Source organism: Aspergillus ambiguus (assembly GCF_047715705.1).
Source record: "Aspergillus ambiguus strain CBS 117.58 unplaced genomic scaffold BDV59scaffold_29, whole genome shotgun sequence".
Taxonomy (NCBI): domain Eukaryota; kingdom Fungi; phylum Ascomycota; class Eurotiomycetes; order Eurotiales; family Aspergillaceae; genus Aspergillus; species Aspergillus ambiguus.
The window spans coordinates 139,229-166,575 of record NW_027395542.1 but is presented as its reverse complement, the minus strand read 5'-3'; the positions used below and the strand labels follow the sequence as shown (position 1 = coordinate 166,575).

The 27,347-nt window shown below is 52.1% G+C and overlaps 14 protein-coding genes and 1 non-coding gene across 15 annotated transcripts; 7 read left to right on the top strand and 8 right to left on the bottom strand.

Moving 5' to 3' along the window:
* Nucleotides 1-215: 215 nt before the first annotated feature.
* Nucleotides 216-3,328, bottom strand: BDV59DRAFT_77876 (cyclic nucleotide-binding domain protein). Its single transcript, XM_073697092.1, has 2 exons — nucleotides 742-3,328; nucleotides 216-689 (listed from the first exon to the last, which is right to left on the bottom strand). Exons 1-2 carry the CDS (start codon nucleotides 3,151-3,153, stop codon nucleotides 345-347), a joined length of 2,757 nt encoding a protein of 918 aa, XP_073545570.1. The 5' UTR covers nucleotides 3,154-3,328; the 3' UTR covers nucleotides 216-344.
* A 1,023-nt stretch (nucleotides 3,329-4,351) lies between these two features.
* BDV59DRAFT_183704 (uncharacterized protein) lies at nucleotides 4,352-5,636 on the bottom strand. The gene is made up of 2 exons (XM_073690573.1): nucleotides 5,152-5,636; nucleotides 4,352-5,091 (listed from the first exon to the last, which is right to left on the bottom strand). Exons 1-2 carry the CDS (start codon nucleotides 5,611-5,613, stop codon nucleotides 4,939-4,941), a joined length of 615 nt encoding a protein of 204 aa, XP_073545569.1. The 5' UTR covers nucleotides 5,614-5,636; the 3' UTR covers nucleotides 4,352-4,938.
* A 168-nt stretch (nucleotides 5,637-5,804) lies between these two features.
* BDV59DRAFT_77866 (uncharacterized protein) lies at nucleotides 5,805-6,521 on the top strand. The gene is made up of 2 exons (XM_073697091.1): nucleotides 5,805-5,851; nucleotides 5,920-6,521. Exons 1-2 carry the CDS (start codon nucleotides 5,849-5,851, stop codon nucleotides 6,388-6,390), a joined length of 474 nt encoding a protein of 157 aa, XP_073545568.1. The 5' UTR covers nucleotides 5,805-5,848; the 3' UTR covers nucleotides 6,391-6,521.
* Nucleotides 6,522-7,180: 659 nt separating this feature from the next.
* Nucleotides 7,181-10,709, top strand: BDV59DRAFT_183699 (kinesin family protein). Its single transcript, XM_073690572.1, has 2 exons — nucleotides 7,181-7,597; nucleotides 7,657-10,709. The coding sequence occupies exons 1-2, from the start codon at nucleotides 7,401-7,403 to the stop codon at nucleotides 10,448-10,450; spliced, it is 2,991 nt and encodes a 996-aa protein (XP_073545567.1). The 5' UTR covers nucleotides 7,181-7,400; the 3' UTR covers nucleotides 10,451-10,709.
* Nucleotides 10,710-10,790: 81 nt separating this feature from the next.
* On the top strand, nucleotides 10,791-11,928 carry BDV59DRAFT_77832 (peptide-methionine-S-sulfoxide reductase). The gene is made up of 3 exons (XM_073697089.1): nucleotides 10,791-11,333; nucleotides 11,396-11,714; nucleotides 11,785-11,928. The coding sequence occupies exons 1-3, from the start codon at nucleotides 11,051-11,053 to the stop codon at nucleotides 11,816-11,818; spliced, it is 636 nt and encodes a 211-aa protein (XP_073545566.1). The 5' UTR covers nucleotides 10,791-11,050; the 3' UTR covers nucleotides 11,819-11,928.
* On the top strand, nucleotides 11,929-12,500 carry BDV59DRAFT_77833 (uncharacterized protein). The gene has a single exon (XM_073697090.1). The coding sequence runs from the start codon at nucleotides 12,039-12,041 to the stop codon at nucleotides 12,324-12,326; it is 288 nt and encodes a 95-aa protein (XP_073545565.1). The 5' UTR covers nucleotides 11,929-12,038; the 3' UTR covers nucleotides 12,327-12,500.
* Nucleotides 12,501-12,654: 154 nt separating this feature from the next.
* On the top strand, nucleotides 12,655-14,032 carry BDV59DRAFT_194740 (uncharacterized protein; the record flags this gene model as incomplete). Its single annotated transcript, XM_073692447.1, has 3 exons — nucleotides 12,655-12,723; nucleotides 12,773-13,754; nucleotides 13,836-14,032. 3 exons carry the CDS (start codon nucleotides 12,655-12,657, stop codon nucleotides 14,030-14,032), a joined length of 1,248 nt encoding a protein of 415 aa, XP_073545564.1.
* Nucleotides 14,033-15,813: 1,781 nt separating this feature from the next.
* Nucleotides 15,814-17,214, top strand: utr2 (putative cell wall glucanase (Utr2); the record flags this gene model as incomplete). Its single annotated transcript, XM_073692446.1, has 3 exons — nucleotides 15,814-15,925; nucleotides 15,978-16,415; nucleotides 16,472-17,214. 3 exons carry the CDS (start codon nucleotides 15,814-15,816, stop codon nucleotides 17,212-17,214), a joined length of 1,293 nt encoding a protein of 430 aa, XP_073545563.1.
* Nucleotides 17,215-17,778: 564 nt separating this feature from the next.
* On the bottom strand, nucleotides 17,779-19,691 carry BDV59DRAFT_204053 (alkaline phosphatase; the record flags this gene model as incomplete). The annotated part of the gene is made up of 2 exons (XM_073694368.1): nucleotides 17,779-18,098; nucleotides 18,152-19,691. The coding sequence occupies 2 exons, from the start codon at nucleotides 19,689-19,691 to the stop codon at nucleotides 17,779-17,781; spliced, it is 1,860 nt and encodes a 619-aa protein (XP_073545562.1).
* A 228-nt stretch (nucleotides 19,692-19,919) lies between these two features.
* Nucleotides 19,920-21,262, bottom strand: BDV59DRAFT_183689 (uncharacterized protein). Its single transcript, XM_073690571.1, has 2 exons — nucleotides 20,887-21,262; nucleotides 19,920-20,824 (listed from the first exon to the last, which is right to left on the bottom strand). Exons 1-2 carry the CDS (start codon nucleotides 20,923-20,925, stop codon nucleotides 20,459-20,461), a joined length of 405 nt encoding a protein of 134 aa, XP_073545561.1. The 5' UTR covers nucleotides 20,926-21,262; the 3' UTR covers nucleotides 19,920-20,458.
* Nucleotides 21,263-21,273: 11 nt separating this feature from the next.
* On the bottom strand, nucleotides 21,274-21,963 carry BDV59DRAFT_77774 (ankyrin repeat domain-containing protein). Its single transcript, XM_073697088.1, has one exon. It carries the CDS (start codon nucleotides 21,908-21,910, stop codon nucleotides 21,461-21,463), a length of 450 nt encoding a protein of 149 aa, XP_073545560.1. The 5' UTR covers nucleotides 21,911-21,963; the 3' UTR covers nucleotides 21,274-21,460.
* Nucleotides 21,964-22,211: 248 nt separating this feature from the next.
* On the bottom strand, nucleotides 22,212-22,570 carry BDV59DRAFT_183686 (uncharacterized protein; the record flags this gene model as incomplete). The annotated part of the gene is made up of 1 exon (XM_073690570.1): nucleotides 22,212-22,570. A coding segment is annotated over exon 1 (181 nt), but the record flags the coding sequence as incomplete, so codon positions are not given.
* Nucleotides 22,571-23,623: 1,053 nt separating this feature from the next.
* Nucleotides 23,624-23,695, bottom strand: BDV59DRAFT_t128. The gene has a single exon. It is a non-coding gene; the product is annotated as a tRNA-Arg (tRNA).
* A 967-nt stretch (nucleotides 23,696-24,662) lies between these two features.
* BDV59DRAFT_194738 (uncharacterized protein) lies at nucleotides 24,663-25,498 on the top strand (the record flags this gene model as incomplete). The annotated part of the gene is made up of 2 exons (XM_073692445.1): nucleotides 24,663-24,873; nucleotides 24,957-25,498. The coding sequence occupies 2 exons, from the start codon at nucleotides 24,663-24,665 to the stop codon at nucleotides 25,496-25,498; spliced, it is 753 nt and encodes a 250-aa protein (XP_073545558.1).
* On the bottom strand, nucleotides 25,302-27,205 carry BDV59DRAFT_77764 (pyridoxal phosphate-dependent transferase). Its single transcript, XM_073697087.1, has 2 exons — nucleotides 26,511-27,205; nucleotides 25,302-26,451 (listed from the first exon to the last, which is right to left on the bottom strand). The coding sequence occupies exons 1-2, from the start codon at nucleotides 26,976-26,978 to the stop codon at nucleotides 25,636-25,638; spliced, it is 1,284 nt and encodes a 427-aa protein (XP_073545557.1). The 5' UTR covers nucleotides 26,979-27,205; the 3' UTR covers nucleotides 25,302-25,635.
* Nucleotides 27,206-27,347: the final 142 nt, after the last annotated feature.

Sequence of the window (27,347 nt, the reverse complement as noted above, 5' to 3'; positions counted from 1 at the left end):
AAGAAAGATAAGCTGGGTAACTCGTAAAAGTGCGATATGTATGGACCCCATATATCAACGTGATGCAAATTCCCTGTGGCGTTCATCAATCGTGATAGGAGGGATTAGAAAACTTTGGAGGCAGCACAACTCCGGAGAATAAAACACCAAAACAGACGAAGCGAGAGTATGTAAAGGAGATGATAAGTAACGGTGCTCAAGAAAGAGTGGAAAAGTATTAGACAATAGGTATGCCAGCGAGATGGAGGTATATGATGACATGTAATGGCGGTTAAGCAACTTGGGGGATAGATTATCGGTAGATATTGAAAGCGAGAGAAGCCCCGTAAAGGTGTGTGTGCTGGTCATCGAAACAGTTTCCCGTTCTGGGCAACTGTATCGAAACTGATCTTCATTCGGTATTTGAGCGGCCCGCCATCTTCAATCCATGGAAGAAGGTTCTTGCATTGACTGACGTCAAAAGCCTCTAGTTGATTGCAACCATCTGCGACGGCCTCGACCCCGGCACCGGTCACTCGAACGCAGCCACGAACTGAAAGTCGCTTGAGATGGAGAAGATGAAGGCCTATACTACGCAGTGACGGATCAGAAATGGCCGAACCACAGAATGACATATTGAGGTATGTCAATTCTGAGCATTGAAGAGCGAGGACCTCGGTGGCGGTATCTGACAGTGCGCAGCAGAACGACTAGTTGAAATTAGTATTTCATAATAGAAATGAGGAATTCACAAGTTCTTACCAGATCCAGTTCCTGTAGTTGCTTTGCAGCGTTGGTCAAGTAGACAATGGCCTGGTCAGTCAAGTACGTGCAGTCGGCCAAACAAAGCTTCCTCAGGTTGGTGAACTGGGTGTTATTCCAAAATTGAAACCCTTTGTCTGTAATCGTGGTACAACGGGTCAGGTCCATCTGTTCGATCCTCGATGCTGCGTGAGAAGCGATGTGGTGCATTGATCGATCAGTAACGTGTTTACAGTAGGATAAGGTGAGCCTTTTCAACTCTGGGCAGCCGAATACCGTTCCAGCCGCAGTTTGCATTGTAGGGACAATTGCGCCTTTCCCTGTCTTTGCGGCTAGCTCTTCGGCCGACTTGTGTTGGCCTGGAACGACCCAACCAACGATCCTAGCAAGAAGAGTATCGCCGACTTTCCGGCAGTTACTCAGGTCAACCTCCTGCAATCCAGTGGCTTTACTTGCCATTTCGAGAATGGCAGATGCAGTTACGTCCCAGACGCTTTTCATCTTCCAAGCAATGACGTTAGAGCCACATGTGGCAACTAGCTTGGTGAACCCTTCGTCGGTGATGTGAAAACAATTGTCAATGTCAACGTATCGGGGTCTGTCGCCAACAAATGGGCAGATAATTTTAATCAGCACGTCATCGGTAACACATCGATTATATGGGCTTAAGTCGAGATAGCGAAGCAGCTCTGTCGATTTGCTAAGAATCTCCGACCAGTGCAGCGAGACAGCCCGAATACGAAGAAGATCATGGAGCTCTAGATAGTTGAAAATCCTCAATAGCACGTTATCTGGGAAGACTCCGCGGTTGTCTCTCTGTGGCTCGCGCAATGACTTTGATGTCGCTGATGTGGGAGTCCCAGGGAGGGTCAGGAACGAAGAGCTCGTAGACCTCGGTTCGGAGGGTGGTGAAGACCAATGCTGCTCACCAGAGACTTCTCCTGGTGTCAATGGAGCAACAGACCCTCGTCGACTTCGTAGGCGGACTTTGTCAAGGCCAACGTTATGGAATGGGTCTGGATCCGAAGGTCGCAGTACCGATTGGTCATCAGCCATACTGGCAGTCGGAGAGCTATCCAACTCTGTTTCGGTAAGGGTTACGAGCGGCATTGACTTTCTCCTAAATGCCTTTGTTTTCCAATTGTTCTCTTCCGCCGAAGGCTCGTTTTTTGTTTCGGACATGACGACATCACCGTCCGAGGCGGACTGGAGTCTTTCTTTGGCGGTCTTTTCGACCTGCTGCCGGACGTTCTGAGGGCATTTCTCCCAGAATTCAGCGAGAACATCACCGCTGATCATGAGGCATTCAACGGCGCTGATAGAACGGACCGTCGCCGTTCTTCGAGGGGCCAGTGAGAGGCTTACGACCTCGCCAAAATACTGACCCTGTTTCAGTCGCGCCTTCACTTCGAAGCCGGGATGCTCTATAGTGTTTGGAGGGGATTTGGAGCCGGGGGTATGGGACCGCTCAGCCAGTACCTCGACCTCCCCGCGGACGATGAAATAGATCTCGCGCCCCTGCGAGTCTTGTTTGATGATGTCGGTGAAAGGAGGATACGATCGAGGCTGCGAGTTGAGACCCAAAAAGTGCAGGATGTCTGACGGCAATCCAGCGAACAATGGCAGTTCCTTGAGAAGACGGCGGACGTTGACGAGTCCATTGGCGAGGGCACTCGACGCTCCATCAGCCAAGCCAGGGCTAGGAGATTTGCGTTTTTTGCTGACGGACTTGAGAGTCGCCCCATCGTGGTCCGTGAGCGTCATGTCCCTGGAAAAGGTGTCCCGCAATCGCTTGGACCCGCGGCGAATGGGATTCTCCAGATCCACCGGCGGTGCAGAGGTTTCCTTTTTCTTCTTCTCCAGGATCATCAGTCGTTCCTGGGCTTCATCGCGGATAGCCTGCTCGACATCCGGAAAGTGCGGCAGGATTTTCCGGAAATCCTCTTTCGTCAGGACGACTAGCAAGCATCTGGTGCGGGCGATGATGGTAGCTGTCCGGGGGCGATCCATCAGCACGCCGATCTCCCCGAAAAACGCGCCGGGCTCCAGTTCCGCATAGATGCTCTCGCCATCACGCGAGGTGACGGAGACGGCGCCCCGGACTAGCCAGTAGATCGCCTTGGCTTCGTCGCCTTCCGTCAAGATATAGTCATTGGGGGCATTGAGCTGGGGACGTAGATGTTTTCCGACGGCGACGAGGAAGGATTCGGGAGTGGACTGGAACAAAGGGAAGGATCGTAACCGATCGACTAGGTCCAAGGGCAGGGCTTGGATGCTCGAGGAAGCCAACGGAGACGGGCGAACGGGGCGATTCGGATTGGTGAGAGAGTCGAAGGAATGGATCAAAGAGACGGTGTCGGAGACGGGTGCGACGGCCTTAGTCCCTCCACCAGCCCTTCCATGACGACGCATGCTGGATGAAAACCGATGCCTCGAAAGAAAAGAGGAGACAGAATAGGGCGAGGAATGGAGGAGGAGTTCCCCGAGACAGCATATGGTTCGCCAGGAGATTGGCAATGGACCGATGACGTCGACGAGAATTGGATGACGGGAGCTTCAGAAAGGCATTTCCAGCGCCGGGGGGTGAGGGGGAAGAGCGGAGCAGGTCGAACGGAGCGAGCCGGCGGACGGAGAGCTCTGTCGGAGAGAGACGAGGAGGAGCGGATGGAGGAAGCAGAAGTGAGAGAGGTGGCGGAGAAAAAAATGCAGATGGGAGGACAAAGTGGAGGGGTAGCTCCTACCCAGAACAAGCATCGTGGTGGTTAGTCGGAGCTCTGCATGATTAATGAAAGCGGGGATCCCAACGTCAAACACGGACTCCACTGCGGATAAATACTATAATCAAATACTGATATGTAGTGTAATACTCGTACGGAGTAGTGTCAGAGAGCAATAGTGTCTAATCGACCTGTTTTCTGCGGATCCCATCCAATTGCCCGATTGGGATTCCGCCGCTTTATGATCGCTCCGCACCACGCACTCATGGCCCAAGGGGCACGCACCGGGCAGCTCCGGCAGCTCCCGGATTGGCTCTGATCACTGACCGCTTGCAGTTCATGTACCCATTTACTAGTCTGTGCAGAGTAACTAAGCTACACTTCTATAAAAACACATAGAATTAATAGGATTCTTGAACTTCTTATGCTATCTTGTAGGTTGTGATTGGTCAAGAAGAGCTAGAACGGAGGCCAGGGCCATCACAAATGCAGAGGCCTGCATGGTGTTTATAAGGGAAATCATGAAGAGAGAGTGAGTTATTTATATAGGAAAGGGACGTGGTGAAGGGATAGAAGGAAGAGAGAGGAAGAATGTAGTGTGCAATCAGACACGCACCGGGCTTGCTCATGCCACGAACTGGGCGGATCCAAGATCAAAAAGCGGCGCGGGCCTAAGCTGATTCTGTAAAGGGGGAGGTTGATACAGTTCCGCATAAGTGCTAATTTCTGTACTCCGTAATATAACGATAATACTCCATATAATAATGCCTAATTACTGGCAGAATAAAAGTGAACGATCTCGCAAATACCTGGAAATACCGAATTTACTCATTAATTGTCAGCTCGACTGCCGAGACTCCATTTGGACGCCAGTGCCGATAGGGCTGCATTTTCTGCAGTGTCGGACCCTTGGTCTATCAGGTCCTGTATTTGTATTTGATATGAATCCTGTCGGAACGCTTGCATGATCTACTCCAGATCCTTCAACCATCAGGATCAATCGATAGGTTCATGATCGGCCAGCGCAGGGGCCATTTGATTGCTTCTGGAAGCAGCCACTTCGGAACGTTATCGCTCTGCAGGAGAAATTATAGTGCTCACAAATAATACGGACTCCGTATGTTACATGGTCGATCTCGTCTCTGCTTGCGAGCTCTCCCTGGTCTTCATTCGCTTGCCTCTCGCCTCGACCCAAGACGCAATCAACCCGGTGTTGGAGGACAGTTCAACGCTTCTCAGCCATCCTCTGACGTCCTGGCGCTTCAGGAATCGGTCGTTATCGGTAGAGCTTTGGGAAGATCATATGGTAGATGATCCCACAAGATGCATAAGCCACCCCATGCTAACACATCTCGGCCACCCTGACTCGATGGTCTAAATTCATGCCGACCGATCCAAGAACAACTCCAAATCATCCTTGGATCAAATAAAAGGGTTTCCATCCTGCCGTCAATTCAGTCTGTCCCCTCCCACAGCTTCCTTACTCTGCGTTCGGTCGGCGACTCCCCAAGATAAAATCCAAGTAAGCCGGGCGGTTTCCTTTCATGGTCTCCAGACCATCCTGCATCAGGCCGTATGCCAAACTCAACTTTAAGCCGAGTTTCACCGTGCGCGCTGCGGTATACACGTCGTGGCGAGCTATGAGCAAGACAACATTGGTTAGCATCGGACGCACCTTTCAGGGGGATCTTAGCGGACCTAATAGACTGTAGATGCCAGAAAAGGATAATCCAGCCGTCACGGTCGACAAGAAATCCCTCCGGTCATTCCGGGCATAGTCCACAGTCTCTTCAAAGAGGCAGAAGGCGAGCGCCCCGCCGCCCAGTCGGAATCCCATCCTAAAGCCTTCCTTCACGCCTCCAACCACTGCCGCGTAGTTCTTCGATTTATGGTACTGGAACCATCCATTGGAGGTCGTAGGGAAACGATGGGCGTTTTCGGCTCGAAATCGATAGGCGGTCATTTTGCTACCGTGAGAAGAGCCAATCGCCACGCCCACAGCAAAGGCTGCGAGTGACGTGAGTGGTAGGCGCTTCCCAGGCTCCATTCCAAGTCTTGGAGGAGCATCAGATTCGAAGTATTTGTCCCAGTGGGCTATATTGACGGGCGGGGAGGCGTCCCCGGCATGCGTGTCCGGAGGTTGCTGGGCGTCCATTATGGCGAAGAACAAAAAAAAAATGTCTCGAACCGGCAAAAGATAGTCGATAGAAAGCTCTTTGATGTCGGAGGGAGGTCTCAAAGCGATTGGTAGTGAGGTTGAGATGATGGAGGTGCCTGGGGCGGTCTGAGGCGCGGACAAACCGCCTTCAAGTTTGGCTTCTCCGCTCCGACTCCCGACTGACTTCGCCAAAGCTCCACCAAGCCTCATCGAAGCTCCTGCAAATCACAACATGGTGCGTGTGAAGTTACTGATAGCTAATAGCATATTTTACGATGCATCTGCTGACTCGATACCTTTTAGTCGAAGCCTGACCCCCTCAGTTGGACTCTCTTGTTCAAGAAGCACAAGACCACCGTGCTTCTCATGCTTCCTCCCTCCGAGACCATCGCGAACACCAAAGCCGCCCTGCTAAACGCCCTAAAATCACGTGGTCTGAAAGACATCAACGGCGACGCAGTTCCAGAAGACCCTTCCGATATCGAGCTCGGGATTCCGGTAGACAAAAACGACCTCGAGAAAGGTTGGACCAAACTGGAGCTCGATCTGCCGGACTTCGACGAGGACGGAGCCGCGAAGCGCGCGGGGAAGAAGCCCGTAGGCTCGCTTACACTACAGGCAGCAGACGTGAGGAATGGAAAGCCTATTGCGTTTCGATTCCGACAGCACACGGACGAGACAGAGAACAAAGCAGATATCGATCTCGAGCTAGAAGACCCTAACTGGGATGTGGTACTCCCTAGTCTGGATGACGAGGAAGGAGAGGGTAACTGAAATCGGGATATACATGTACAAATTGCTTTGCGGGTGATTGGGTTCTACTTTTTGATCTGTTCAAGGCGCAGGCAGGGGCAAAGGTTCATTAGAAGGCGTTGGCATTCGTACATTTAGGCAAGAGATGTGATCATGACGCGATATCGTAACAAAAGAAAGGTGCTGGATGATATGACACAATACCATTGATACTATGGAGTACAGTTGCTCTTGATGTTAACAACTTGGGGGCTTTACTACTTACGGCATACGTACTAAAGACATGGCTCGACGCGCCATAGGTCTTGTTGACGAATGTGGAGAGCCTGAAAGGATAAGCATGTGCGCTGGAACATACTTCATGGCCAAATATTGTTCCTTGAAGGTGACGACAGTACTTGACGGGAGGTGGCAGTACCCAGGTATACCTACGGATACGCGGACCGGGATGTTACTAATGAATCCCGACAAGTATGCGGCCAGAGCACCTATATAGGGTTCTAAAGAATATTTCACCAGCGAGATGTACTAGAGAACACCATAAACAATGCCAACGCAGGAGCAATATTACGATGATCAAGTAGTTGGAGAGGGGCATGGAATATCATCATCCAATCAGTAGGGGATAGGGCGTGGGGATATATAGCTCCCGTCGTGTACCTAACTTATCAGCCTGCAGTCTGCAAGGCACCCAGGGGAGATCTGTTAACACCACGTCGATCTTCATCTTATCCGCACGCGCGGCTGTTGCTCGGAGCAACCACGTCGGGTCAACAAGCCCCGTGTCAACAGTTTCCAAAATTGGACCCCAGGAGGACTCCGGACCATCAGGAGAGCCATCATTCAACAGGAGTCTCCGCGCTGTTTGTACCCCGGCCCACAGTCAACATTCCTCGTTCTCTACCGTCGACGTTTCTATCCATCTGTACGCCTCGCCGGTGCAGGGCTTCGCAGGGTACGAGGATATCCGGCCTCCCCACCGTGACGATACACCACGACGACACCCATCACCCTCCGAACCGACCAACACAATGACGGCCTCGAGTGACTCCTCGATTACCGTGGCCGTCCGCGTGAGGCCCTTTACTATCCGGGAAGCCGCCCAACTCGCCAAATGCGAAGATGGGCCTCTCTTTCTTGGTGATGGCTCTTTGGCTGGAGCCCCGACTCCAAAGCTCAATCAGAAAGGTATTCGGTCCATTGTGAAGGTGATTGACGATAGATGCCTGTGAGTCCCCGAGCGGAGTACGCCTTTGAGGAGTTGTTTATGTTGACCAAACTTCAAAGTGTATTCGATCCACCAGAAGATAACCCCGTCCAAAAGTTCTCCAAGAGCGTGGTCCCCAACGGCAAACGTGTCAAGGACCAGACGTTTGCCTTCGACCGCATTTTCGATCAGAACGCGTCCCAGGGCGAGGTGTACGAATCGACCACTCGAACCCTTCTCGACAGCGTCCTTGACGGTTACAATGCCACCGTGTTTGCGTATGGTGCGACCGGCTGCGGAAAGACACATACAATCACTGGAACAGCACAACAACCCGGTATTATCTTCCTTACAATGCAAGAGCTGTTCGAGCGCATCGAAGAACGATCTGGCGAGAAAGCCACCGAGATCTCCCTTTCGTACCTCGAGATTTACAATGAAACGATTCGAGATCTGCTTGTTCCCGGGGGTAGCAAAGGAGGCCTAATGCTCCGAGAGGATTCCAACAGATCGGTCTCGGTCGCCGGGCTATCCAGCCACCACCCGCAGAGCGTGCAGGAGGTCATGGACATGATCATGAGGGGGAACGAATGCCGGACAATGTCTCCCACGGAGGCTAACGCTACTTCATCGAGATCGCATGCGGTGCTTCAGATCAACATCGCCCAGAAGGACCGCAACGCGGATGTTAACGAACCTCATACCATGGCGACCCTGAGTATTATCGATCTTGCAGGAAGCGAACGTGCCAGTGCAACCAAGAACAGAGGAGAGAGACTTTTCGAGGGTGCAAACATCAACAAGTCACTCCTTGCTTTGGGAAGCTGCATCAATGCACTTTGTGACCCTCGAAAGCGTAACCATGTTCCCTATCGAAACTCAAAGCTCACGCGCCTCCTGAAGTTCGCTCTCGGCGGCAACTGCAAGACAGTGATGATCGTCTGCGTGAGTCCGTCCAGCCAACATTTCGACGAGACCCAGAACACCCTGCGCTATGCGAATCGGGCGAAGAACATCCAGACTAAAGTTACGAGAAATGTGTTCAATGTCAACCGTCATGTTAAGGACTTCCTGGTGAAGATCGACGAGCAAATGGCCTTGATTAACGAACTCAAGGCGCAGCAGAAGGATTACGAGAATGTTGCCTTTGCGAAATTCAAAAAGCAGGCAGAAAGAAAGGACGCAGTCGTCCGTGAAGGCGTCTCCCGAATTCGCAATGCTTATGAACACTGTCTGCCGGAGAGACAGGAGAGAACCAATAATATGATCAAATTAAGGCAGATTAGCCGCAGGATCGGCATGCTGTCTTCCTGGATTGCCGCGTTCGACAATGTATGCGCGAACTCTGAGGACGAGCAGGCCTTGTCGAACCTTCAAGCTATCCGCAAGACAGCTCAGGGAATCCTTCTTGAGCTGGAAGGAAGTCGGCAGCACTACCACCAGCGGCTAGCAAGAAGCAACTGGGATCGCGGTGTGAATTCGGCGGTTGAAAACGCTGTTCGTCAGCTTCAGGAGTTCGATATCAGTGATAGTAGCGATTCTGCTAATCTATATCGTGAGGCTGAGCTGCTCAGATCGAACACGGAGCGCGATGCTCTGTCTGCGGTTGCAGAGCAGGAAAAGGCTGGAGAAGCCGCAACGGTGCAGCTGTTGCTCCAGGCCCATTTCGAGACGATCTCCTCCATTGAAAGTATTGTGCAACTCACTGAAGACGAAGCCGTCAACACAGGAAAGAAGATCCTCTCGAAAATGCTGAACTCCTGCGCTCTTGCTACTTCTAATGTCGTCAAGCCGGATGGAAACTTGCTGCCAGCTCAGACATTCAGCCCCATCAAAGCCAGTCCTGCTAAGCCGAAAAAGAGGGCCAGCCTCGCTCATCCTCCTGGCAATAAGACTCTTGGTGCCCCCATTTCTCTCGCTCCCGCAGCACCACCCTCCCCAACGAAGGGCTCCCCCCGGCGTCGGAAAATAGGAGCGGGTAGGAAGAGCGTCAGCTTCTCTCCAAAGAAAACGGTCTCAAAAACATCGAAGAGAAGCGTTCGCTGGAAGGATGATGAGCAGGACGGCACTTTGACTGAGTTCCAGAAGACGCCCCAGAAGCTAGAAACGGTTCCTGAGCCAGAGGGGAGCCCAACCGAGCCTTCGTTGCCCCGGACGTCCCCTGTTCCTCGCACTCTTCCCGTACCAAGTCGAAACTTTAGCCCTGTGAGTGGCTCCACTCAAGTTCCGGAGGCTCCAGAGCCGACGTTGAATATCCAAAAGAACAACCGGTTCAAGGCGGGATTTTTGTCCAAGAAAACCGGCAGCTCCCCCATTACAGCACCTCCCACCGCCAGCCTTCCGCTCTCTGATAACGAAAATTCGCCTCTGCGTGATATTGAGAACAGCAGCTTCCTCAACCGTGCTTCAGTGGACCGACCCTCGAGAATCGCGGTTCGTACGTCCAGTGGAAGCTATTCCAGCAGTCCTGTGTCCAGTGGCCAGGAGTCGTGGAAGGCAAACAAGGACGATGCCATGAAGATCAACTCTGCGATGAGGCGGATTTCGGGTGGGCAGTTCGGTATCGCACCTTCAGCTAATACCCTTCGGGTCCATCGTCGACGAAGCCCAGGATCTGCAACTTACGGCAGCTCCCCGCCAGAGAACACCATGAATACAATGTTCACATCGCAGGCACGGCGTATGGGTAAGGGGGAGAAAGAACAAGAATTCAAGCCCAGAGTGTTGAGTCCCCGAACTCTTCCTATCATGAAGAACACTGGACGACGCACCACATTCGGAGGCGATTTCCGTCCTCGGGATATCAGTCTCACCAGCAGGGACGCTATCAGGCTCAGCTCTGCGGCCGCTCCCAACATCGAGAGGGCAACATGAAGATTGCTATCCTAGTCTTTGCTTTTCTATTGGAATGGGTCATGGGACGGTGTTTCGGACAGATACCATTTGCTTTTTTTTCAATTCTCATATGCTCTCAGAGGAAATCTGTTTTGGGTTAAGCCCATTTTCGTTTGGGGTTAACGGCGGGAGGATACTACCACTGACTTGGGTTTTGATGTGAATGTTCTACTTTTCTGCACCACATATATTACTTTCCTTTCGGGATGTGTACAATATCAGAAGGACTTTTCCAGGAGTATGCGGACGCAGCGGTATGTAGTACGTACTTCGTAGCAGTACGTGGAGCTGGTAAGCGGGTGTAATTATTATGTCACCACTCCACTTGGCCCAAGAGCTCGCTCCGACAACTTGGGAGTCTCGTTCAAGATTATCTCCCATCTATTCGATTGAGGGTCTGTTTCACCTACCTACTCCTTTATAGTCGCTGTGAATAAAGGCATAAACGTCCTCTATCGGATCAGTTAGTCTTTTGTTGCGCTTGTCTCGCAATTGCGATAGTTCCCCTCACGACTCCAGCCGAGGAGAAAAAAAGATCAGCACGTTCGTGCCTCTCATCCCAGTACGTACCGTTCATCGATGGCTTTCGCCGCGCCTGTCGTTGGTCAGACTCTATTCTCACGGTTTCTTCGTCCGTTTTCGACTAGCTCGCCCTTCCTCTCTGTGACCTCCGATTCTGTTGCGCGCAAGATGTCTGGCCCGCAAACCGCAACTCTCGCTGCCGGCTGTTTCTGGGGCGTAGAGCACCTGTATCGCAAACACTTCGGCAACGGGAAGGGACTGTTGGATGCGAAGGTGGGCTATTGTGGAGGCTCGACGGCGTCGCCGTCGTATCGCGCTGTATGCTCGGGGAATACGGGTCGTGAGTGACAGTCGCCATATATGCCTCGCAGGCGGGTGCGCGCAATCTAACATCCGTTCTAGACGCCGAGGCTCTGCAGGTGACGTTCGATCCTTCCATCGTCAGCTACCGAACTCTTCTGGAATTCTTCTTCCGCATGCACGACCCCACGACCAAGAACATGCAGGGCCCGGATATCGGCACGCAGTACCGCAGTGCGATCTTCACCCACAGCGAGGAGCAGCAGCAGATTGCGACCCATGTCGCGGAGCTGGTGAGCAAGGAGTGGTACAAAAAGCCGCTCTCCACGGAGATCGTCCCCGCCGGTCAGTGGTGGGACGCGGAGGAGTACCACCAGCTCTATCTGAATAAGAACCCCGCGGGTTATGAATGTCCTGCTCAGTATGTGTCCCTGGTGGTGGGGTTGTTGCTTGGGTACGTGGATGGCTTTACTGACGGATTGTCTATGCAGCTTTGTGAGGCAGTTTCCTCCCCTTTCGGAGTGACTAGCAGCGAAATTATGAGGTATGGATGTTTGGTAAATAGTATTTGGTTTGTTGGTTTTTTTGGGGGGGTCTAGTGCCTAAAGGTAGTATAGCAGTGCAGTATCTTGAAAGCAGTCGTGGTATGGAAGTCAACAGTGGAACAAGAAACACTTCTTCTTATAGTAGAGGCCTGATGGGATCCATCGATGTATTTCTATCAGCCTGATAACAGAGTAGGAAGATGGCTGGTTCTTCTGACATGTTCTGTTCCTCCAGTCATTCACTCCAGGCGCCTTCATCTGCCCCTTCTGTTCTTCTCTCCCCTTCTCCTTCCACTTTCCCCACCATCTCGTTTGTCTCTTTTCTTCTTCCTCTTCCTCTTCCTCTTCTTCTCTCAGGACTCCCTGCCAGCTCGTCCTTCTCTTCTCCCCTTCAGACAGAGCACGGTGTCAGGACAGAAGTCTGCCTTGACAGGTGCTCTCTAAAGGTCTCGATCTATTCCTTTCTTTTGAACTACAGCTCGAGTTAGCCGCGTATCTGCAATATTCTTTCAGAAAATCTGTTGTTTTCTTCTCTTCTCGTCGCCAGGAAACTTTCTTGGACAATCCGGTTCTGGACAGGAGCCCCAGACGGTCTCTCTTCCTGGAGTCCGTTCAATCATTTCGTCAAGGACTGAAGGTGAAGTGTACCGTTTTCCAATCCTCTGGTGTCCCGAATCCTGACAGACTCTCCTCGACTCCATCCAGGATCCTACCCACGGATACCTTCTCGAATCAGTGCCTCACGGGTATTATCCCCTCATCGTTTGAGCTCTGTGCGAAGGCCGTCACTTGTTTGGGTCGAAGTTCCAAATGAAGATGGCGACCAGTACCATTGATGGAGCCATGGCTGAGGCCTTGGGTCACCTTAACCGCGTGGCCAGCCATGTACGTACCTCCATTGACATACACAGAGGACGCTGCTGAGAACAAGCAGTTCCGGAAGCACGGACAGCATGACTCGGCGAACGAGCTTGGGAAACTGAGCATCATGATCGTGAACGCCTTCTCCGAGGGTCTCGACCACATTCCTACCTCTGCTTATATCATGGACGACGAGGTAAGCTCCCTTCCCCCCCAACCGTCGAGCATGGCTGAGTCCCAGGGCCCACGGCAGGATGAATGTCATGCCTCTGCGAGCACCCCGACTAGTGTCTCTCCTACCGTCCAGAGGCAAACCGTCGCCGCTCTCCTGAATGGGGCGGAAAGGGAAAGGGAGAAGGAGAGCCGCCTGTGTCCGGTCGGACCGGTCCAGACGATGTCCTCCTCCCACGACCACCTCCAACCGCCCGAGCCTGGCAGTTGGGCTCAGGTCGCCGTCGCGGGCCGTTCGCTGCTCCCTTCGGATACAGCGCAGTATATGTCACCTCTGTCCATGGGTTCGATGCCTGTTTCGAAGCCGAGCCAGAACGGTGAAGATGATGAAGGGGACGACCACCGGGCTGTCGGATTCCCTACCGGTGGCTATCCTGCGTCCCTGGCGCCGGAGATCCCCGAGGCCAAGGCGGGAATCATCCGCATCTATGGAAGGATTTCCAAAGACATCATCCAGTTCATCACCACGCGCATCCACGAGGGTCCGTTGCAGGAGATCCGCCCGGAAACTAACGGAAGGACACGGGTGACCTTCCAGCATGCCTCGCATGCGCTTGCGTTTTTGAAATCCAACCACGAGATGGAGCAGATGCTCGGCTTTGGACGCTTTGGATGCGGCTACCATGTCGAGCTGGCCGAGATTGTCGATTGGAACGACGACCACCGCCGGATGAATCAGCCGATCCGCGAGCGTCGTCGTCTGTCTTTTGCCCGGAAGCGACTCTTCGCGGAGAACATGTCGCCGGAGAAGTGGAAGCAAGACGTGCGGAGTGTGGCTGGGCCGGGCAACATTGACTTCCTCTGGGTGTTTAATTCGGGGAACGGTGAGACTTTTCTATTTGAGTCTTTTTTATTTCCCCCTCTCTTACTTTGTGACGTCGTGGCTGACAGGCTGACGGGCGCAGCCACCGCCGTTTTTACGAGCACACTGGTCGCTCGTAAGGTTCTGGAGGCGTTCAACCGGTGGAGGGAAGGCCGCAATGTCTACAGTGGGGTGTCGGTGACTTATTCTTCCGACCCCTGTGAGAAGGAACTGGTGCTGGTGAAGGAGTCGGCCCGCCCCAATATTGCCAAGAACTTTCTGAAGAGATCCATGCGGTGATCGCGCGCGAACTGGGGGTTTTCGTTCATGCCAAGCAGCGCTGATCCCAGACAGGACGAGTGGTTTGGCAGTGTTGATCTCGGCTGTCTGGTTAGCGCGGTCCACGTCGACCCTTACTGAAGACAGCCGAGCCGGGAACACAATCCAAAAACAGGTTAAAATAAGAAAGAGGAAGAGAAAGTCTGTTTACGCCCGTCAAAATGCGATTACGATCCGTTGGGTGCGGGCCGGGCGGAACGGAATGCTGTGAAGGGTGCTGGAGACAACGTGGAAGTATTTTCCCCGGCGGGATTTGAAAAGGGCGGATGCAGGTGACGCACGATATGTCTTTTTTTAGTTGTTTTGTTGTTCTACCCAGTGTATGTGGCAGCGAGGGAGTTACGGACACCTTGGCCGTGGAATGGATGGCATTCGCCACGGAAGTATTATGCGCGCATGGAGGTTGACGTGGTGCATTCATTCTTCTGTACATGGCATACGATTGGAGTAGGGGAATAAGATCATACGGTATGTTCTGATGCAATGGGTATGGTTCTAGAGATGATCTACGGAGGCGTTGGGAGGGCCCAAACAACCCAAATCAGAAGATGAAGTAGAGGAAGGGATAAGACTGGGAGGAGCATCGGACCACCCAGCGGCCGTCATGGCAGACTGCAGTTTCACGTTGTTTCATCAGAAGGGAAATGCACGGAGGTGAGGAGGGGAGGGAAATTGGGATGGACCGGCCGGGGGGTAGTGTTGAGATCGACAAGGGAGCTATTCTGAGAGGAGTAATAGTAGTTCGTAGGTATACGGAGTAGTGAACCTTGAGTGGGCTGGGGTTGGGCTGGGGTCAACTGTCCGCCGTATTTGAGTGTATCTGATATTCTAGTGTATGGTGGATGCATGGTGCATGATGTACCGAGAGTTGTTGTGACTTGATGGGAGCCCCTTGCAGGACGGGACATTGTCGCTGACGTATATGACGACGGGAGGGTTGTTTACGGTTGGGGATGGAGGAACAACAGACTTCCTTAAGGGACGATCATGGGGCATCCCTTGGTCGTTTACAATGACATTGACGGGAGTTTCTTGGGTGTATTTGGGTTAGTGGGAGAAATGGTACTTGTCGACCAGACCAAGAAACCCCAAGAAGACCAAGAAATTGGCTTGGAACAGAACTAGCAGAATGTCTCAATTGTTGAGGAATAAAGATTGGGTATTAGAGATAGCGATAGACAGGAATAGAATATGATAATACAGGATAAATAGAAGGATAATATAGAGTAATTTATAAGAAGACCCTGAGGGCGAATCGGCTAGAAAGGAAAGAACGACTGCAGTCGATTTCTCCAGACCATAAAACCGCCCCACTTCCCCCGTTCCTTCCTTGTCTGGTCGGTCCCTTCAGGGTTCTTCCCCTTTTTGCTCTTTATCTCATTTCCTCTATCTTTTCTCTTTCTCTTCTCCTTCTTCTCCTTCAACCTCTTCTCTTCTTCCACTCTTTCTATCCACACACACACACACATACACACTCTCGCTCTTCGTCTCTCGTTAAAATCCCCCACCCGTACCTAGGTACGCAGTATTCTAGGGAATCCCGGACCCTTCTCTGGTACGTTCCGTCCATCTCCCCGCTATGGTTCTCCCACACATTCCAATCAATTGGAAACAATTGGTTTGCCTGTCCACTACATTCAAATTTTAACTCTCCGTCTAGTCCTGCTACCCTCTTTCTGTCTACTACGTATCTATCTCCTCAGTCTCTTCTACATTCGTTCAATTCCAATCGCACCCTCATCATGCGCCTGACCTCGTCTCTTCTCCTCGCCTCTTTGGCCGCCACCTCCGCTTGGGCCGCCCCCAAGTGCAATGCCGACACCAAATGCCCGGAAGAATGGCCCTGCTGTTCCGGTAAGTTCCCTTCCCCTTCTTCCCCTTCCTATTCCCTCTCTAACCTCCGTAGAATACGGTGAATGTGGTACCGGCGGTTTCTGTCTCGGTGGTTGCGATCCTCTCTTCTCGTTCTCCACCGAGGCCTGCACCCCCGAACCCGTTTGCGAAAGCAAGTCCTATTCCTGGGACAACCTCGACAATGCCATCCTGACAACCAAGTATCTCGGCGACGCCTCCAAGGACGACTGGGTCTACAGCGGCGATGTCAAGCTCGAAGACGGCAACCTCCTCCTCACCATGCCCAAGAACAGTGCCGGTACCCTCGTTGCCAACAACCACTACATCTGGTACGGAAAGATCTCCGCCAAGGTCAAGAGTAGCCGTGGTGCCGGCGTCGTCACCGGTTTTATCCTGCTCGGAGACACCAAGGACGAGATTGATCTCGAATTCGTCGGCGCCGATTTGGCCAATGTCCAGACCAACTACTACTTCCAGGGTGTCCTGGACTGTACGTCCCCCCTTCCCACTCCCTCCCTCCGCCCGACGGCCCGCTAACCCATCCAGACAACAACGGCGCCAACGCCTCCGTCCCCGGCGGCGACACCTTCAACGACTGGCATGAGTACACCATCGACTGGAAGCCCGAGTCCATCACCTGGTCCGTCGACGGTGAAGTCAAGCGCACCCTCGAGCGCGATTCGACCTGGAACGACGAGAAGAACCGCTACGATTACCCCCAGACCCCTATGCGCATGCAGCTCTCCCTGTGGCCCGCCGGTCAGGCGAGCAACGCTGCTGGGACCGTTGCCTGGGCCGGTGGTGCCATCGACTGGAACAGCCAGGACATCCAGGAGAAGGGCTACTACTATGCCACCTTCAGCGAGATCTCCGTCGAGTGCTACGATCCACCCCAGTCCTCCTATTCCCTCGGTTCCAAGTCCTACATCTTCATCGATGAGAATGGTGTCGAGTCTTCCGTCCGCGTGACCGACAACAGCACCGTGCTCGCCTCTCTCGGTGCCACCGGTCTCGACATGGACCTGGGCGGTGATGACAGCAGCTCTAACAGCGACACCTCCACCTCTATCCCCGAGAGCCATGGCGGCAGCGGCAATGAGCCCGGCAACCAGGGCAGCTCCGGAAGCTCCTCGTCCTCCGACAGCAGCTCTAGCTCCTCTGGGTTCAGCCAAGGCAACAGCGACAGCGGCTCCACTGGCTCGAATGGCGCCTCCTCTCCCAACGAGCGTGTCATGAGAGGCTCTTTCTTCGCTGTCTTGGTTGCCATCGTTGTTTTGGTGACTCTGTGAGGAGACCCTTTCGCCGTGACTTTTCTGTTTTTCGTTACTTTCAACCACCTTCTTGGATATTCTTTATTTCTTTTTTTGAACAGACATACTGCCTGTCGCTCGATCATATGATTGAGTGTGTTTTCTTAAAATCTTCATGTTCTATACTATCCTCTGGCTCGCCTTATACCGACCAACCAGGTTTTTGTTTCTTCACTGGATGTCTTCATGCTTGTTTATAATGATGTTTTCGGGAGAAACGCACGCTGCGCTTCTCATACGTTTCTAATACCCTTTCTCTCTCCCTCTCCCTTTCCCCACCTGTCTTGCTTTCTTGGCCGAGTCATCAGCATTTGATGTCGCTAATTGATATTGCATCGGTGGTGTTAACGAGTATAATACCCTTGACGATGTTGAATTCACTGTTCATTATTGGAGCCTGGATCGTCGATCTATATTACTCGTAGGGTTACGGACTCTGTCCAGAATAGCCAACAAACAATGTATCCATGCAAACTATTCACCATGTAAACATAATAAAATTCAACGCCTACGCCGTAATATGAACTTGTATGATGAGACACATCAATGGATCTGACCACAGCCGCATTCCGTCTCCAGGCCGCGTTTCTTGAACTCGTGATGGTAGGTGTCCAACCCCTCCGTGCGCACGTCCTCTCCCAGAGGATCCCCGAGCCAGGTGAACGGCTGGTCGTTGCTGACCGACTCGGCGCCGGCCTCCGCAGACCAGGTCCACTGCGCCGAGTCGCGGAGGCGTTTAGTGACGTCGTCGACATCCAGACTGAGATAGTCTGCCAGGAAGGCACCAACGTCGGTGTTTTCATTGTTACCGACGAGCGACCAAGCGTCTTTGGTGGAGGAGGCGTAGATGTTCACGTCGACCCCTACAGAGCGTTAGTCGAATCCTAGATGGCATGACAAGTGGACGGGAGTGTACCTGAATGACCGTGGGTCGACCAGCCGATCTGGGCCCTCCGGCTGACGATATCCGCAAACACATACTGATGGCTGAAGGGCAAGGCCGGGTCGAGGAGACGGTCGATCTCTTCGTCGGTGGCGTCGGTGATGCCCAGGCCCTCGAGCAGGAGCTCCCGGACGAACTTCTTCTGCTTGTGCTTCTTCTTCTCCACGGCGAGATAGTTGCGGAGCTCCCGGTCCATGTACTCCGAGGAGTGGCTGGCGTTGGCGAGCACCCCCGGCAGCCACTTGTACTCCGGATACTCGTCGTGCAGCTGGCGGGCGACGGCCAGCCCGCCGGTCTCGTGGTCCGAGGTCGACACCAGAATGCCCGGGGTGGAGTCCTGCTCGAGGAACTCCAGCACGGCGGCGAAGGCCTTGTCGTAGGCCAGGACCTCGTTGACCTGGGCGGCCGGGTCGTTCCCGTGGCCGGCATGGTCGATGCGGGAGCCCTCGATCATGATGAAGAAGCCCTGGTCGCTGTCGGCGGTGGCGCGGCTGAGGGTCGTCAGCGCGGTGCGGGTCATCTCCTCCAAGGACGGGTAGACGTCGTTCTGGGTGCGGCGGTCGAGCTCGAACGGGATGTCGGTGTCGGCGAAGAGGCCCAGCAGGGGTAGGGACGCGTCGGCGCCGCCGTTCAGCGAGTCAAAAGCCTCGCGGTCGTCGAGATAGTGGAAGCCGTTTGTCTTGGCGATCGCCACGAGGTCGCGGTCATCCTGGCGGCAGCTGCCGTCCGTCGAGTTGGCCAGGAAATGGCACCGTCCGCCGCCGAGGAGCAGGTCGACGACCCGGCCCAGCGGGTGCTCGCCGACCTCCTGCTCCGCGATGCGGTCCTCGTACTGCCGCAGGTTGACGTGCGACGCGAAGCACGCCGGCGTTGCGTCCGTGATCCGCGTCGTCACCACCAGCCCCGTCTTGTACCCGGCTAGGTGCGCCGCCTCCAGCACCGTCCCGCACGGCGAGTGGTCCGGCAACACGGAGATCGCGCCGTTGTAGCTCTTCCGGCCACATGAGAAGGCCGTCGCGCCCGCTGCTGAGTCCGTCACCAGGCTGGAGCTGGACCGCGTGCGCGAGGTGCCGATGATGTGCTGGTCCAGCACCAGCGTGTCGTCGATGGGCAGGCCCTCGGTGAACTGCCGGTAGCTGCGAGTCATGGTGAGACTCGTCGGCCCCATGCCGTCCGAGACCATGAAGATCAGGTTGCGCTTGCCGCTTGGCTTGTCGCTGTCGCCGTCGCCATGTCCGGGGCTGGAGTACGGCGGCGGCGGCAGCGGCGCCGACCCGTCGTGACCCCCACGGCTCGCCTCGTTCTGGAATACCACCGCCAGCACTATCACTGCAATCGTCGCCAGCATGGCCCAGGTGAACAGCCCGACTTCACGCCAGAACGCCCAGCCCCGGCGCTCTGGGCCCCGGTTGGTGTGCTCGCCCGTCAGCAGCGCATCTTCTTCTTCGGCGTTGCGGATGGAGGAATGCTCGGAGGATGGCCGCGGAGCCAGAAGAGGCTCGTCTCGCGCCATGGCTGGAGTGGGATGTGGACAGTTCAAGATGGGAGACGGATGGTGGGGGAGTGAATGCTGGAGAAGGTTGGATCTGCTACGACGATGGAGCTTCAAGGGATCGTCTCCGCCGCTTTATTCCCCATCCGGTATGGGTCGTGCACGGGACTAACGTCATAGTCACGTGGATTACTACGGAGTAAATCATGACACCACAGTGCCTGGGAGGAACTTGAAGCAAGCAAGATACTCGGATTTGGGCTCGATTGCCGTCGTATCTAATCTAACTCGTCCTTGATGGCTTTCTCCCTGTCGGTGCTATTCCTTCCGCCGAGTCGGTTGTTGATTCTGCGACATATGCTATCTCCAGTCGTTTCCAGATGCTTTTCCAGCTGCCGATAGTCAGCACTCGCTTTGTGCAGGAAATTGTCAGTATTACCTCGGTGTATTTGAATAAGACCCACCCGGAGAAGGTCATAAGCATTAAGGCACCAGCTACGATGACCATCCACCACCATCCTGGGTTGTCGGCGAGAACGTTGATATTGGCTCCGAAAACACTCTACTAGATGTTAGCAATGTGAAATAGTGGTAGATAGGCGCTGTTCTGAAAAAAAAATCCACATACGGCCGCGAATGTGAGAGGAAGATAAATGAACTGACTTCATATTAGCAGCTGCCGAAGAGGAGTTGATGCTCCCCCTGACTGTTGGAGAACGCAGAAGACACATACAGTAATCCAACTCAACCGTTTCATGCTAACGGACATGCTCGTAGACAATTGTGCCTCATGGATGGACACTAGGTTGAATTCCTGGTACACGGGTACTGTTAGTCCTCGATGTGACAGTATAAATTTTTCTCGTGAGGGGTACCAAAGTGATAAGATCCTGGGTCAATTGACTGAGTTCCGAAATCTTCTTTTTCACGTCTTTTTCCAGCTGCTTTGTGGAAGTTGAAATTTTTTCAAGGGCAGAATCATCGTGCAAGCTTTCGCGCAGATAATCATGGGTCTGGTATATCTCGATCTGGCTCATTATGCGATCAACCTGTAGCTTAAGTGCCTCAACAAAGTGAGAGCACTCAAGGCTAGCACGAAGGAGCTCCTTGATTATTTTCTTGTTCCCACCCTCCTCTTGCAAAACTTTAATGCGCTTTTCATGTACAAGTCAGTCCCCAAATACGTTTAGTTTTGCTTCTGGCTCTGTATGCTCACCATCGAGTTCAAGTACTGTAAGGATTTCTCGAATACCATATCCCAGTCGCGATTGAGTTCTTTCACAAAATAAATCCAAAGCTCTCCGGGACTTTCTGGGATCCATCCACAGTCAAGAGTCGAAAAATATGTAACGACTCGTAGGCTGAAATCACCGAGTTTATCGTCCTTTGTGGTAACATTTTCTTCCTGCAAGAGGGTCTCTCTCCTTTTGTCGTCTGCCTTTGTGAGGACCCAGCCAATACAGGGGTATCTCCATGAAGTATACCGTGCAGTCGCAAATGTCTCGAATTCTAACCACTTTGGACACCCAACGGAAATCGCAAGTGTGATATAGACTAAATACTTTCAGTTACTTGATGCGCATCCTGATAAAGAGCCACGTACATTGATCTGGAGGAAGTCTTGCGAGATGCGTTAGCGACGGTAAAACATCCGTTGGCCGCCATAACCCTTGATTTGAGACACGACAATTCCATGCACGACGAAGAGCAGGATCGAGACCGGGACCATTATTAGAAAAGAGCCTTAAGTGGGAAGTTTAGCATTATCGGCGAAGAATCGGCAAAGACACTTACAACATATTGATTTTCTTGTGTGCTTCGCAACGATGTCGAGGCGAGCCAAATTCCAAGGAAATATTGGTGCATAGCTGAATATAGTATGTCTGTTGCATGTTTCGACTGATGTGTATATGATGGAAGTCTCCGGGGTTTTCCTCTGGAGGTCTGAAGGTCTTCCACCAATCTCTGGAGGGTATCCCCTCGATCGATGCACCGCGATTCAGGAGAGCTATAACAAACTCTCGTACTGGAGAGTCCTGACAAAGAGCCAATGTCAGAAGACTTCGAGACATGTTACCCATATTCACATCATCTATTGATTCCACCAAACGCTCAAATATGCCAATGTCCAACTGCTTTTCAATAGCCATATGGAGCGGACTGAGCCCGTCTAGGTTCAATAAGGTCCCATCAGCATGGGCAGATAACAGCATTTCAATACAAGGAACCGATTTCACCATAACAGCAATGTGCAGCGGTGTGGATCCAGTATCATCTGGCTGGTTGACGTTCTTCAAATAATTCGGCAGTAGCTCTGCAAGCCAGGTGTCACGCTTATGCCAAACCAATGCGTGGAGCAGATAGGCGTTGATAACATTTCGTCTGATCAGTATATCAACCACGGAGCGGTAGCCCTTATAAACAGCAATCCCAAGGGGTGTTGGGATTTGATGAAGACGATTTTGATAATATAGGGAGTGGAAGACTGGGCCGTTCGTCTGACCGACGCAATCGAGTAGCTCAGTTACACGTCCGTGAACACGCCTTCCTGTACTAGCATTGGACATGAGAAGCAATTCCACCATAGATTCATTGTTCTGCGCAACTGCTATGTGCAGTGGCGTAATTCCCCACATTTCGTACGCCATCAATTCACCTTCTGGTGTGCTTCTCTCTAGGAGTACTTCGGCGATTGACGAATGACCCTCTCCTAGGGCAATAATCAATGCCCTTGACACGCATAATTCGGGGTGGGCATATTTAGATATTTCATCGTCCAGGGTTTGATGGCACTCTTCAATATCCCCTGCCATCAGCATCTTTTCCAACTTTGTCAGGACACCTGGTTTGACTGGTAGGATTGAACTTAGTACATCCGATGACACTGTCATTGACTAGGGGTTTAGGCACTCTAATACCCTGAATTTCGTACTCAGGGTACAACGGAGACTGCATCTGATGTAGTCCCTCTGCTGCACCTGTTATCCTATATCAGTCTGTTTGTGTCTCAGGCAACGTAGTGTGACGGATCACGACACGTACCCATGATCGAGACCGGGCCCAAGAGGAGGCAAAGCAAACAATATTGCCTTTTAGGCGTTTGTCGAATTCTGACCGGTGCTGAGGTTATAATAGGGTTTGTGAGGTTCAGCTGGAGCCAACTTCAGCTGAATACTAGTGCATATTGTCTTCACTGAATAACCAAAGCGAGCAGGCGGTGAGACTGATCGACAGTGACATTATTGGCATTTCCTGCTTAGGAATCGATATACAGAGTACTACATGCCGTCCAGCGTAGATACCAATTTCAATCATGCATCTGCACAGTATATATGAAGTTTGGCAGAGTAATAGCTTCGCAGGTCTCCGTCCGATTATCCGAACGAATCTATCATACTAGAAAGTACCCGTAATAGTGTTCTAGAATATTTTTTGTTTTACTGCGTCGGCTGGGAGCAATACACATACTGTTAAACCCAATCGAGCTGATCAGTGGTTTCCTACGAATTCCTGGTACCGCTCTGGTTGGTTATGCCCTCTATCTGCCCTGGGTGGACTTGAGTACAGCATGGAGAGTGGTACTTCAGTATATTAGGCGCATAGCATGCGAGTTGAATGAATAGCGGGGGAGTTGGGCTTCGAAAGAATGTTATGCGGTCCCGGAGCACGCCGTATGATCCAGTGATGAAATCGTCATTGAAGAAGTCCGAGGGAGGAAGGGACGAGGTAGAGATCTACCTACAACAACCTTTTCGGTCCGGCATTTGGACATCATATACCTCAGGGAGTTAAAGGCCGGGAAAAAAAAAAACAGTTAACCTTCGCACTAGACGACCAATATAGCGCATTAAGCGTTGAGCAAGTGGATGACATATAAACGATTGAGGTTGTCGGAAGTGCCCCACGCACATCCAATGTTAGGCAAGTCCAAGAAAAAGATTTTTAAAAAAAAATGACCTACGCAGGATTCGAACCTGCAATCTTCTGATCCGTAGTCAGACGCCTTACCATTGGGCCAGCAGGCCTTGTTGATGCTGCAGCATTCAAAATTTGACTATAGGAAGCAAGATACCATCCTGTATATTCAATTGAGGTTACTAGGCGCAACTCAACGACATATTCATGCTGATCTGATAAAGGATGCAGAGTATGGTCGAGCTTGGATTGGAAAACTCCAGACCAAGATAGTTAGTGTCGATATTGGCTGTTTTCGTAAATCGGTTCAAGTACGGGGTTAAGGTATATATTTTCATGTATCGTAGTGGGAGAATTGAGGCACACTTAGTGTCCAACACACAACAGTGTAGCTGGACAGGTTGGGCATCGAGAGGCAAGATCCTGTCAGTATAGCTAGTCTTCCCCAGGAAAAGAGATGATATCCACAGCAGTAGTCAACACCAGCAACGTACAATGTAACTTCATATTCCGTAGAGCGTCCAATCATTTCGTCCAAATCCCGGGCTCCCCGCCAACTAGGAAGCGCATGGTACATTACAACGGTCTTAATACTAAGCATAACTGGTTACCGGCCTGTACCTGCAAGGCTGGGAATATAAACCCCTCATGAGTTCCCCCACAAGTCGCTGAGCCGCAGGCAGTGCTGTCTTCTGCTCCCAGTGCATAGCTCACCCGAGCCTACCAAATAGTCAGGTCTTGTTGGAACTAAACCCGACCGAGGAACTGATGTGTTGACCATGCCAACATGTTTTTAGGAAGTATTCCTTCATGATTCCATCCCCGCCGCCGGGTTGGTGGGGATATCGTATCATGGGCTGGGCAGACAGCCTGATAGATCGCTAGTGGCCAGAAACAATATTAGCGGAGTTCTCAATGTAGATGATGGACTCGCAGCCTCGCGAGTCCCAAAATGGCTAACTGGCCCTGAACTAGACCCCCTCCCTCCCCATATAGCAGTGCCATGCGGAGCCGTGAGGTTCCGGATATCGCCCTGTTATCATATCTGCAAATCCGTACTACGTACTACTCCCCGAAATGACAACCGACAATAGAAAATGCTACTGGTCGAATGGCCAGAGCGACGAAGATCATGTTCCGTGCTCGTCAGATGAATACACCACATGCTGCGACCCCAGTGATATTTGTCTCGGGAATGGCTTATGCTTGTCCATCGGAGAGCCACATGGTCCATATAGCGGATCGTGCACCAATGCAAAATGGACAAATAACTGCTCAGAGTACTGCGGTATGTCCTATATGCCTCCCACTTCCCTGGAACGATGACAAGCGAGGAAGTTCTCGTCAAATGGTATGGACTAACCTGTTCAGCGGATCCCGATGTCCTATCGATCTACCTCTACAGGATACAAGATATAGATAGCCGTTATATGTACTGCTGTGGTGTCCCAATAGCGGATGAAGACGGAAATCTTTCTTGTCAAGATGGCGACCCTTTCTCGGTTGACGATAGCTCCGAAATTATGTTTGGTCGAGCTCTCCTACAGAACATATACTCTTTTAATGCGACTACCTCAACGTGCCCAAGCAACAATACCGCTGCCAGCAATCATACTACCGATACAATCTGTGAAGATTTGTCGAATCACAACGCTAAAATTGGGGCCGGGGTGGGCGCACCACTAGGTGCGTTGATGCTGGGCTTTCTGGCTTGGGCACTGATCGAACGTCGGATGAGACTTAATCGCACCAAAAACTCGCCCGTACCTATGACCGCCCCCGCCAGTGACCAGTATTCTACACCAGTTCACCCGAGTGACAGATTCTCCCATCGAAACACCGCAATGTACAAGCCGTCTGAGGAAGTTGGTCAAAACCAACCGGTCCCCGAGATAATGGACCGTGAGCGTTGATTAAACAGAATGCAGAGTTAACCGACCTTATACATCAGTCTCCTGACTGTGATTTTTTCTCATCAGCTATTTACTGTCTGCCTTCAAATTGATCAAACATTCATCTCCTAGGACTTCCAAGAATGTCCACAAACCCCCTACAATAGCATAGCATACTCGTCAACAAAACATTGGACGGAACGTAGAACCTGATCAACATGGTCACCCGTATGCTGCATATTCAGGGAGATAAATCCCCGTCGGCCAATAACGATCCCGTCGCGAAGAAGATGAAAGTAGAAAGCATCCCGTAAAACCGCACTCATCCCGCCGTGGTAGTGAATACCAACGGCGCTGCCATATCCCGTAAACGAGATCTGGGTAAGCCCGGCTCGCCGTACAATATCGTTTCCCTGCATCCTAAAGCGGTCACCCAGTGCGTTAACCCGGCCCAGCGATTCTTCCGTGACTAACTGCGCCGCCGCTACAGCCGCCGTCATGGTGAATACATTGTTGTTGAATGTGCCAGAATGGCTGAGTCCGAGACTGCCCTTTGCTGAGGGATCGAACAGTTTCATCACATCGGCACGGCCCCCGAAGGCACCGAATGGAAACCCACCACCGATATACTTGCCCAAGGTTGTAAGGTCCGGTTGGACTCCCCAGGCACCTTGTAAGCCATGGAAATGGAAACGTGAGGTGACGACTTCGTCGAAAATCAGCAAAGCACCTACGGCAGTTGCCGACTCTCGCAAAAATTGGAGAAACTCCTTCGACGATGGATTCATGCCACCTGCAGCTTGCATAGGCTCGATTAAGATAGCGCCAATGCTGTCATCGATCAGAGGTTTGATAGCCTCGATATTGTTATATTTGGCGAGAACAAAATCATGAGGCAAGTTCATAGGATTTACGCTGCCTGCCGAGTTAAAACTTATCGAACCGCCGTGGTAGCCATTTTCAAAGACGAGAACCTACCGCAGGCCCTTGTCAGCAAATGAATGTTTAGGCGGCTTCCTTATTACTTGTTTACCTTCCTGCGCCCGGTGTAAGCCAGTGCGGTAGCCAAGGCATAGGTATTAGCCTCCGTTCCTGAATTGCAGAAGCGGACTCGTTCAATGCTGGGGAACCTGGAGCACAGGATTTCAGCTAGCTGTGCCTCCTTTTCAATCACACCACCTAAGCTAAAGCCCGTAGCCAGTGCTTCAGAAACCGCTTTGCTGATCACGGGATGGGAGTGCCCATAAAGACCTGCAGAGTAATCCGAGACGAAGTCAACATATTCATGACCGTCCAAGGACGTCACCATGGGCCCAGTCCCGGATTTCAGGGTCAAAGGGAAGGGCTCAGAGTACAAGACTGAGCGTGTGTTACCGGCAGGTAGAACTTGACTGGCCCTCTCAGATGCAGCCTTTGAAAGAGGATTCTCTGCGATGTACTCGTTTACGAGAATGTCTAGTTTCGTGGCAAGACCAGGGGCCTCCGCAGTGGAATCGGCCATTATGCGTCAACTCGAATCGGATAATGGATAAGCTTTGACAGAATCATGAAATATCGAAGGACGTAAGGATATGGACCCCGCATATGGAGACTCGGAGCTTGTCCCGATAGTTATCAAGAGCTTATTACAGATATCTCGCATTAATATCGTCTCACGTATACTTAGGCGTATAAAAGGAAAAAAAAACAGCGAAATTCGATTCCCATACATTGCATTTTGGACCTGCGTGAAGCATTTGTCCCTTGGATAAAGGGAACAGTTAATGCATACAAAAGAAAGAAGGTCACATGACTCAGGAACGACATGGCGCTCACCGCCGGGCGCTTCACCGCTCGGGATTTTGGACGGCCAAAAAAATATCTCTCGCCG